This window comes from Impatiens glandulifera, chromosome 6 (genome assembly GCF_907164915.1).
Source record: "Impatiens glandulifera chromosome 6, dImpGla2.1, whole genome shotgun sequence".
Lineage (NCBI taxonomy): Eukaryota > Viridiplantae > Streptophyta > Magnoliopsida > Ericales > Balsaminaceae > Impatiens > Impatiens glandulifera.
This window is the reverse complement of record NC_061867.1, coordinates 14,615,836-14,626,906: the sequence shown is the minus strand read 5'-3', so window position 1 is coordinate 14,626,906 and position 11,071 is coordinate 14,615,836. Positions and strand designations below refer to the sequence as shown.

The following is an 11,071-nucleotide window of genomic DNA, read 5'->3' as shown; positions in this document are numbered from 1 at the left end:
AAAAAAATGACAAAATTCATATTCATCTCGTTTTATCAATTATTTTTTCTTTATTTTCTAACTTACCTCAAATTTTACAGACTCATTCTAACTCTAATTCTTGAATTCGTTCCTAATTTTACAAAAATTAAAATGTAAATACATTTTGAAAAGTAAATAATTTGTCTATTTATGTAAAAAAAATCTCAAAAAAGTTATAATTCTTTGTATTTAATACATTTTTTTAGAAAAGAAATTATAATTATTTCATTTGTAATGTATCCTTGTAACAAATTAAATGTATATAAATAAATATATACTGTATCTCATTGCTTTAAAATTATATTTTCTTTCTTGCGTGCCAAATCTGAAAAGCCCGCGTGGGTATAAATATAAATATTAGAGAGGTGGAATCTAATATGGGCATTCATTAACTTAATTAGGTGTCTTTGAAACGATATAGAGAAACCAAACCCTTTGTAAAATCTTGCAATCTTCGGCGCACGACGAATTCGCCGGAGATATTCATTGTCGCAAATTTATAGACATGGGTTGTGTTGGATCCAGTTCACGTTCCAATGGACAAGGTCAGTTTTATTTTTGTTCTCAATCATTTCAAGAAGATAAAAGAATTGAAACATGGTTATGAATTATGATATTGCTTCAAGATTTCAAGTTCTTTAGTTAATTTTCTTGAAGAATTTAAAGAATGGAATTCTCAAGATTTTTGTGTGTGTATGATCGATCGATTCAGGTGGGCGTAGATTGCGAAAACCAAAGCCTTGGAACCATACAGAGCCACTAACGAATGAACAACTTGAACAGATGCGTGAAGAATTCTGGGACACTGCTCCTTATTATAATGGCAAACAAGGTTTAGGGTTTATCAAGAACTCGTGTTTCTTTAAAATTATTGTTACATGTCTTTACATTCAAACCATTTACAAATTTCTTTATTTTTATCAGAGATATGGGAAGCTCTTAGAGCTGCGACTGAACATCTTGAAGAAAATATAGAATTCGCCCAAACAATTATCGATAGCGCAGGCATTATCGTTCAATCTTCAGACATGACCATTTGTTACGACGAGAGAGGTTTGATCATTATTATTTATTCACAATTAAATAACATAATACAAAATTTATTATGTCTTTTTTTTGTTGGGTGCAGGTGCTAAGTATGAATTGCCTAAGTATGTTGTGAGTGTGCCATCGAACATGATCCAAAATGTAGATAATGAGCAGAGTGATGCATGATTAATTAAGAATGTAAATTGCTTAAACTATATTTCTCTAGTTAGTACCTTTAATATTTATTGGTTATACTTTTGTAAGTCAATTTGTTTTGCTGGATATTATGTAATATTTTTTTTTTTGGTAGAAAAACAATTTGTATCATTTTATAAATAATAAATGAAATAGATGAATAAATGTTTAAAAGTAAAATAAATTCTTTCTACTATATTGAAAATAAAAGTGACAATGGTACATTTGGGCAAGAAAGTTACATCAAATATTTTTAATAATATATATTTAATATTTTTATTTTATTATTTTATTATAAAAAAAAAAGGAATAAAAGAAAATTTGAATTTGTTCACAATTTAGTTTTATATATATATAAAACGTTTGGTACATAGTACTAATTATATAGGTACAAGTTATATGGAGGTATAAGTTATATATACGTATAAATTATATATGATATATGTGTTTGGTTGGATATATAAAAGATGTATAAATTGTATATAATTTATAATTTTGTGTTTGATTAGTGGTATAAGACAACTAATAAAAATAATAAAAACTTTTTTACTCTTTATTTATATAAGCTATTTTAATTATTATTTTAATATTTTATGAACCAATTCCTGTAGATTCTCTCCTGAACTAATTTCAGCAACTTCTCTCCTATCTACTTTCCTCTCAACTTAACTTCAACTTCATCTTCATCCATTTATCCATTCATCCATTCGGTCAAGAATTCCTATCCACAAATTTAGAAAAACTTGATCTACCACAAATCCTCTAGGAACTCCAGTAGAACTGCAAAACTACATAAGAAACTGCATCAACACTTTGGATATTAACTTAACCAACAATGAAAGAGACGTTTTCATGTCCTGTAATATTTCAGAAACTATTCTTCCACAATTTATAACCAAATTTCTAACAATTAATTTAAATATCACCAGATCAAAATAATCCAAAGACAACAACCGCTTCGTCCTCTAGAAGATTATTATCTCCCTTACGACATCATTTAATAGCAAAGATTGGAGCCTGTAAGAGCGTTTCAGATTGCAGAAATTTGCTTTCAGCAAGTATGCAATCTATATGTCATTCTTGAATCATCTTGATAATAGACTTATGGGTTGCAAGCTCTTCTTCGATCGGTTGTGGCGATGGCTCCTCTTTATCAAGATTCAAGAGTCCATCATAGATAAGCAAGGATAAACTCATGATAAGCAAGGATAAACTCATAGCCTTAGTATCTTCTTCTGTAAAAGCAAGGATAAACTGATCCTCTATTTGATCTTGAGATTGGCTTTCTAATCTTTATCCTGCATTTTCACCTTAGGTTAAAGAAGATGAAATGATTAAGGAATGAAGAGAGATAAATGAAACATAAAAATGAAAGAGTATATTGAAAAAAATAATTTATATGTAAGGTTAAAGAAGGAAAGAAAAAATTAGCAGACTTTATACCTACTAATATGTGTTATAATATTATACCAACAAAACCTATTTTCAACCACCATTATATGCCACAAAACCTACTTTCAATCACCATTATATGTCAACGCATATTAAGCGGAGTTAAAAGTTAAAACAAAAAAATACTTTTGCCAACCTTTATACATATACCTTTAATTTTTTTTTTTATATATAAACTTTTTTAAAACATTATAATTTAACTATTCTAAATTTTAATATTTTTTATATTTTATTTTTAAATTTATAAATATTCTATTTTAATATTTTAATTTTATAAATTAAATTTGACTTAAAATTTTAATAACATTAAAATTTAATTATTATTTTTTATATAACATAATTTTAAACTTTTTATATCATTATTAAAAAAATTTATTAACATCTGTCTTTTAATTAATTATTATTTAAATTTAATTTAATAAAAAAATAAAAAATAATATAAACTAAAAATAAATTAATTAAACATTATATTATATATAAAAACAAAGATTGATGTTATATATTTTTTTAAAATTAAAAATCTTTCTCTAAACAGAAAGCCCAAACCCAAACCTAATTAATTTTCTTAGAACATATCCATTCATTTTCTAACCTAATCACCGACTTTCCCAATCTCTCTGTTGTAGACATTTTCTTCCTCCTATCTCTAGAGCAGATCTTCATCATCTATATCATGAAACCATATCAATTCCTGATATGTCTTCCTCGTGGAACTACTTCACTAGGTAATCACTTACGACTCCTCCATAACCTGGACGTCGCAATCAACGCACATAACGACAAGAACAACTAAAAGAGAACGTTTCATTGAAGTTTGGACACAATAATATTCCACCGATAGGTAAGCATCATTTTTTTTATTTTCTTCTATTGAGAGTACACGATCGGAGAAAATCGATTCGAAGAAATCTCGTCAGTATGTATCGATCTTTCACTTTTGTTTAATTTCTTCTAATTGTTTCACTCTTGTTTATATTCTTTTAATTGTTTCATGATCCACGTTTGATTGATAGTGATTTCTTCTAATTGTATTTTTTTTATGAAATCCATAGCTGCTCAATTGTACTACATGGGTCATTGCTTATAGAATACTGTTTGGAGCTTCGTGATTAAAGCATAATTTTGAATATCTTGTTTGTTTCTGTCCTAGGGGAGGCTTTTTGCACAGAAGGTAAGCGGGTAGGTGATAACTCTTGCTCTCTTTATCCTTAAAACTCAATTTTTTTTATTTATGTTGAAAAGAAAAACATAGAACAGACCAAGTCATTTATGGCTGGCTTAGAAACTGAGAATCTATAGTTCTTAAACTAATACTCAGTTCGACCCAATTCATTAACATGTATTTTTTACTGCTGAGTGTTCTTTGCGTAGACACTAAAGATGTAAGATTAGTTAAAAGGAAGAAAAGTGATACATTTGGCATGAGTTATCTATCATGGTCGAAGAATGAAGTGTCCCACCACCACCCCAACATAGAAACTTATAGTCATTATTGATTTATTTTTTCTTCATCATCTACAGGGAATGGTACCACTTATAACTATAAGTGGACTTCATCATGCACCGTTTCATGTTATTATACAGTGCAGTTACACAATTGGAGTTACAAAACTTAGGGTATTTTAACTATAAACACAAACTAACCAAATTTGTATTATATTGCAAAAGGAATGAACTTATATAAATTGTTTTTCCACCGGTAGGATTATTATTATTATTATTATTATAGGAATTTTGATTAAACGTTTGAAATTTATATTTTTTTCTCTTTGCGGGTATGTGTAGATCTTTCACGATTCAGGCTTACCTACGAGACATCACCTGTTCGAGCTCACACTAATTTCTGCAGTCGGAGTCCATTTTTCTTCTAGATTGTAAGACATATTTATTATATCTCTTATTGGTTTGGCTGGTCCATTGATAACAATATGTTGCAGGGATGCTTCTTTCAACAATTTTTCAAATCAATTACTAAGTCTGACTATTTAAAGTTGCGAAATGGTTTTATAAGTGTAAGTGTTTCTTTTATAGATTGAAATTCATTGAGAGAGGATGATGATGATCTTCATTTGTTCTACTGGTGCAGGTTCATATCCAAATGTCATTGGAGGATGATTTCAAAACAGTTGTAGGAGTAAGGTTATATATCTAAAAAAATATGACTTTTTTAGATTAAAAAATACGTATTTTGCTAAAAATTGTATTGTTTTTAATATTAACAGTCCTGTCTTGTGGGCGTCATTTGTGATCTTCTTGCTCCTGAATATTAATGGCGAGACATTGTTCTGGGAATACCTATGACTTTTCTTTCCAACATGAATTATGAACTCATAAAAATCTTCTTTCAGGATGGCATATATTGTTTTGGGGATCATTGATTCATGTAGTGGTAAGGATTAAGGAATCTCTTTTTATGAACTTGTCTTGTTTATGAATTTAGATGTAATTTGTGGACTATACTATAATTTTTAGATAATCTTGGTGGTTGGAAAAGAGCTTCAAGTTATTATGATAAAAATGGCTTTGGAAATCACCCAAAGACATTGCATACGGCAAAGGAGAATTTTGAGTTAGCCATGGAGGTTGACAATTCAAATACACAAGCTAGATACTTTTTTTTTATCAAAGTTACATTTTAAATATCATACACCTGGGGGCACCTGGGGGCATGTGTAGCTTTGTAAGTGATAACAAACTCTAAACCTTATACCTTTTTTCCTTTGTTTATTTTATCGGCTTACTTCTTCCTTGATATTTTTTATATTTTAAGGGATAACAATTGAATTCCCCTTTTTAGTTGATTATTAACTCCTCTTCTAGTAAATTGTTTCTTTTGACATGGTTATATCAAATAACTGGGTAGTTTGTCTACTTTAAACAGAGGGACTACTTTATTGGTTGAAGTTGCAGCATGAGTGATCCAGATGCACAATATGAACTAGGTTCTAAGCTTAGAGTTGATGTAATTTTTTTATTCCTTATTATTTTTAATTGTTCTAAAGATCATAAATATGTCCTTATGAAAGTTCTGTGTGTTGGAATAGAATAAATATGTTCAGTTGGGTCATCAAGCATTCTATTTGAAGAAGACTGTTGATAAGGTACATTTTTTTTGCTGAAAAGGTACGGGTTTATTATTTTGTTTGGAGAAGGCATACAAAAATTTTCATATAAAGTCTTCTATAAAATCAATATGACAAGGAATATCTTATATGTTTATTATTTTCAATAATATCTTATATGTTTATTATTTTGTTTGTTTTTTATACTAAGACCATGGTATGGCAGTTTTATACTTTTATGTTTGAGTTTTAATATTATAAAAGGAAAATTAATTCTCTATATCTGATTTTTCTTTTGACAGTATTGATGACTGGCTGAAGTATTGTTGTTGGAACTTATTCTAAGTTCTATTTTTGGATTTAATTCATTCCAGGTTTGTCTTGTCTATCTTTGTTTGATTGTTGATTGATTGAATGTTTCTATTTAACATATATGATATCTGCTAGAGATAATTGTTTATAGAAATATTTGTTAGTGATAGATATGTGCACCAAACATCCTTATTAATCATGATTATCAAAGAAATTTGACAATTATTATTGTCGATCTTTATATAATTAATAATATTATATATTAGTGACTTAAAGTAGATTCACTAAGGTATTCTACTTTAAATAGTTTATACCTTATGTCTCATGATCTTTATTAGTTATTTCAAGTCTATATTTTGCATATGAATTGTCTCATAGAATTTAAAAACATCTTTAAACTAGATATTTTTATTTCCAAGGCTATTATTTTGTCAATTCTACATTGGAAATACTCTTTTTTTTTGTCTGGATTTATATAGATAAACTATTGATGACACTTTTTTGGATTGAAATTAAAAAAAGTTGGGTTATTTGGTGAATAAACTTAACATTTATTAGTATTTTGGTTGATAAATTAATTGATGAGAGAATAGGTTAAAGTTTTTGATTAGTTAAAGATTATTCAAATGACACAAATCGATTAGTCATTGTTAAACTGAAAAACTTATTTATGTTTCTGTCATAATCTAGATACAAATCTATATATAGAATGTATTCTTAAATTGGGTTATATAGAATTTTAGGTCATGCATATCACTCATTTAGGGCATGTGAAACATAATCCAATGTATATTCATATTTGGTTAAAATGGTGTTTTCAAATCGGTATATTGACCTTCAAGAATTCTCAAAGTTTATTCTTGAAATTTTGTAATGAACAATCTTAATATCTAGATTCCAATAATTGAAGATCAATTCATTTCCCTTTTAGCGGTTTAATTGTGAAGAATGAATGATTCATGTGTTACATGCTCGTCTTCGTCTTTGGGCTGTCAATTGCATGAAGAAGCAATCGGTTTTGTTTTTCAAATTTTGTGTCGATTTAATTTACATTAATATACTATTTTTCTTTCTTTAAGAACCTCTTTCACATAATTGCAGCTTTGGTCCAAGAAGAAGATTAAGTGGGTGAAACCAATTCATTTCCAGTTTTCTGTATTTTTTTGTTTGAAATATATTTGATGTTGTGAGAATTTATGTTAATTTTTTAATTATTAAAAATGTCACAAATGATTATGCAATTATTTTTAGATGTCTTTTTAAATGAATAATAAAAATTAAAAATGAAAATGAAAATTAGAATAAAATTTTTAAAATAAATTAAAAATAAAAATTGTTTATTAAAATTGTAGACTTTTGGCGACGCTTAAATTGATTTTACCGACGCTTAAATAAGTGTCGTTATAACAAGCGCCCACCCTGTTTATGGCGACGCAAGAATAAGTGTCGGTGATATTTTTGACGACGCTTTTAAGGGTTGGCAGAAGTCTTTTTAAGCGTCGCCGTAGATCTATTTTGTTGTAGTGTGTATAAATTATACTGGATATAAAACTGTAGATAGATAATTTCATAACCAAACAATCAATTAAATTTATTATACCTACAGTACTATACCTATAACCAACATATTATATTTATAATCCTTAAAATTAAGAATAATTTTTAAATCATAATTTATTTTTAAATTTTTAATAAGAATAAAAATTCTAATTTATATATAAATATATTTTATTTACAATAATTATATAAATATATATTACTAAATAAATACAAATCAAATCAAGTAAATAATAATAATTTAAAATAATATATGTTGAGAAAATAATTTTTTTTTAATTAAGAATTTTAAATTATATATATATATATATTTATAATAAATTAATAAAATATATAATATGTTTTTAATAATTTGAACTTATTTTAATAAATTTAATAGAAAATCGTTATATAAAAAAATAATTTCATATTATACAAAAGCCATATAATTTTATGTTTTTAAATTATTAGAAAACTTTTATAATATTAAAACAAATTATTGGATATTTTAATAATATATTATAACTATAAATATATATAAATTAAAATTTGTTAATTGTATAAAAAGATTTCAAAATAAAATCATTATTTGTAAAAATACTTTATTCTAAACTATTATTAAATACATAATTTAATTGATATTTATTTAATAAATATTTAAATAATTATTATAAATAAAATTTATTATAATTATATTTATATATAAATTATAATATTTAATTTTATTAAACAATAAAAAATAAAATTAATATTTAAAAATATTGTTTTTGGATTATTCTTTATTTTAACAATTACAAATATAATATATATAAATTAAAATTATTAGTCATTTTAAAAAAACAATAATAATAATAATTTCAAAAATATTATATTATTATTTATTTTTAATCAAATTATTAAATTAAAATATTATATATATTTATTTATTAATAAAAAGATTTTATATTATTAGAAGGTTTTAGTGATGGCTCAATTCTTAGAACTTGGGTAGGTTATATTTAATAAATTTTGAGTTTATTTAAAATAATTTGAGAAAGTGGATATTTTTTTTGGTAAAAAGATTTAAAGTGTTTTAATATTTTAATTAATAAATGAAGTGATATATATTAATATATATATATATATATAATTATAATATTTTAGTTTAGCCATATATTATTATTTTCTTCCTCAAAGATGAAATACTTGTCACCACCATATGTTTTTAGGGTATTGATTATTTTTATCAATATTTAGCCATACATATTTTGCCTCATTCATTATTTTTCTTTATTGACAAAGTAAAACATTTTTTTTATTAAACTACAATTATATAAAGATTACAAATAACATTGGTCGATTAACTAAAACATAAATTATTTCAAACCAGATAATGACATAGTTCTCAAAAGTTAACTTTAACAACAATTGCATCACTCCACAAGTAAAGAAATTGTCCCACCCTTATAAGTTCAGATTTTAATCAGTTTCCATCAGAAAACGTTCCCACATTTTGATTATCGACTCCTCTTCTCGTTTGCTGTCATCTTCCTTATTGTTTTCAGATTGTTCTAAAGCAATGTTATTATTGCCAATTTCTTGAGCATTGGAAAGAGGTGGAATGTCTGCCCATACAATGTTGTCATCATCATTGTATTCAGGAAATGAATCCGGTATCAACATGGCACCAACATGTTCATCTTCTTTCAGAGTACCTTCAAACAACTCCAATTTCCTCTTTCTATTGATATTCTCCAACTCCAAATTGATACCAAGCTCCGAACTTTGTGGAACATTAGAAGATGACGACACAATTATGTCTTGTTGGTTCATTGCTCGGGACAATTCTTGCCTTTTCCATTGCTTCTTAGGATAAGTACATAGTAGTGGAGAACTTCTCATTACCCCTGGATTCTTTGACGAATGGTCACGACTCCGTGTTCTCAAAACGATATTCATCATAAGATGCGGCTTTCCTCGGACAAATCCGGTTTCATGAGCAAACTCCCATTGTGTATGGTGTACTTTGTTAAAACACTGCAATCAACAAACGAGAATTTTTGAAGACTCATATCTCAGTGGTAGAGTACAAAATCTCATTAATGAAAATATAAGTAGACATAATGTTTTAAGATTCCACAAATAGAAGTTTAAACTGATAAGTGAAATATAATTAAGTATAAACTTATGAGTATTTTAAACAGAATTAGTGCAATGTAAAAAAGAGAATTAATTGTTTAAAAACAACAAAAACATAGACATAAATCTAAAAGTATATGAAATAATCAAATCGATAAATAAAATTATAAACTAATTAGTTTACAATTAAAGAAACTCTAAAAATAATATTATAAACTCAACAAGATTATACAAATGAGCTTATTTTCTATAAATTTAATTTATTTTGTCAAAAAATCAAAATCAATCATTTTTATTAGAAAAAATTGATCAAAAGTCTTCTTTTATAGTTTGATTAATTAGTTTTTTTTTTATCAAAAACCAAAATTTCCATCCACTTTTTACCTAAAAGGGTTATATTTAATTCAATGACATATTTCATACCAAATAAACCCAGATTAGTTTGATTCTTCAACAAAACATGAATTCAACTTATTAGAATTCATAAACATAAAATAAAATAAATAAAAATGGTTGAATAAGGAGAAATTAAGACTCACATATCTGTGGAGTTCCTTACCAAAGCTGGAGAAATTACTGTGATTGAAATATTTGAACAAAATGCTATAGAAATTGTAAGGTTTCCAGACAATGAAAGTTCGATTAGTCGGACCCCAAGAGATAATATCATTTGTCAAGGGATCGTCGACAATCTCATACAACTTTGATAGGAAAGGCGGCAAGAGTATTGGATTGTAAACATCCGTCGAAACTACCTCAACTGTCGCCATGTTGTTTGTCAAAAACAAGTAATCTTCACAGACAGACCGGTTATGAAGAAATGAATACTGAGAAATTTATGAACATTTTAATTTTGGATGTTAATTAACATAGACACTTATAGTAGACTAAGCGAAAAAGTAGGTATATTTTCATCTCCATAAGATATCTACTCATTATGATTATTGATTATACAGTTCATTTAATCTTATTATCTTTTCCTTTTTAGAATCCACCTTAGATTACAAAATAAATATATACAGGATTATTTGGGTTATACAGGATTGTTTCTTTTCCTTTTTAGAATTCACCTTAGATTACAAAATAAATATATTAGGCTTGTTTGATCTGTGGGTTATATAGGATTATTTTCAAAATAATTGTTCAATATAAAATAATATATTAAAATACTCTTTGTTTATTTTAAAAAAATATTATTTTTCGAACGACCGAGCAGAAAGGGGGCTCCGCGGGAAGAGTGACATTTCACCCCTAACCACAACCATCCGCTGATTCTTCAACATCAAATCGGTTCTTGTCTACTCCTATAAATTCTTATTCATGAACAAGCTAAGTTATTAAAAACA

General features: G+C 26.4%; 2 protein-coding genes across 2 annotated transcripts; one reads left to right on the top strand and one right to left on the bottom strand.

Annotated features, from left to right (window-relative positions):
• Positions 1 to 526: 526 nt before the first annotated feature.
• LOC124941203 (ubiquitin domain-containing protein 2-like) lies at positions 527 to 1,283 on the top strand. The gene is made up of 4 exons (XM_047481487.1): positions 527 to 566; positions 734 to 853; positions 946 to 1,074; positions 1,151 to 1,283. The coding sequence occupies exons 1-4, from the start codon at positions 527 to 529 to the stop codon at positions 1,234 to 1,236; spliced, it is 375 nt and encodes a 124-aa protein (XP_047337443.1). The 3' UTR covers positions 1,237 to 1,283.
• Positions 1,284 to 9,065: 7,782 nt separating this feature from the next.
• LOC124943227 (heat stress transcription factor A-1b-like) lies at positions 9,066 to 10,495 on the bottom strand. The gene is made up of 2 exons (XM_047483773.1): positions 10,265 to 10,495; positions 9,066 to 9,623 (listed from the first exon to the last, which is right to left on the bottom strand). The coding sequence occupies exons 1-2, from the start codon at positions 10,493 to 10,495 to the stop codon at positions 9,066 to 9,068; spliced, it is 789 nt and encodes a 262-aa protein (XP_047339729.1).
• Between the last annotated feature and the right edge of the window lie 576 nt (positions 10,496 to 11,071).

Bases quoted from the DNA above. Each gene is read 5' to 3' on its own strand.
- LOC124941203 (XM_047481487.1), top strand. From the start codon at position 527: ATGGGTTGTGTTGGATCCAGTTCACGTTCCAATGGACAAG. The intron at 567-733 runs GTCAGTTTTATT...CGATCGATTCAG, and splicing joins TTCACGTTCCAATGGACAAG to GTGGGCGTAGATTGCGAAAA. The intron at 1,075-1,150 runs GTTTGATCATTA...TGTTGGGTGCAG, and splicing joins CATTTGTTACGACGAGAGAG to GTGCTAAGTATGAATTGCCT.
- LOC124943227 (XM_047483773.1), bottom strand. From the start codon at position 10,495: ATGGCGACAGTTGAGGTAGTTTCGACGGATGTTTACAATCCAATACTC. The intron at 9,624-10,264 runs GTGAGTCTTAAT...TGTTGATTGCAG, and splicing joins GTAAGGAACTCCACAGATAT to TGTTTTAACAAAGTACACCA.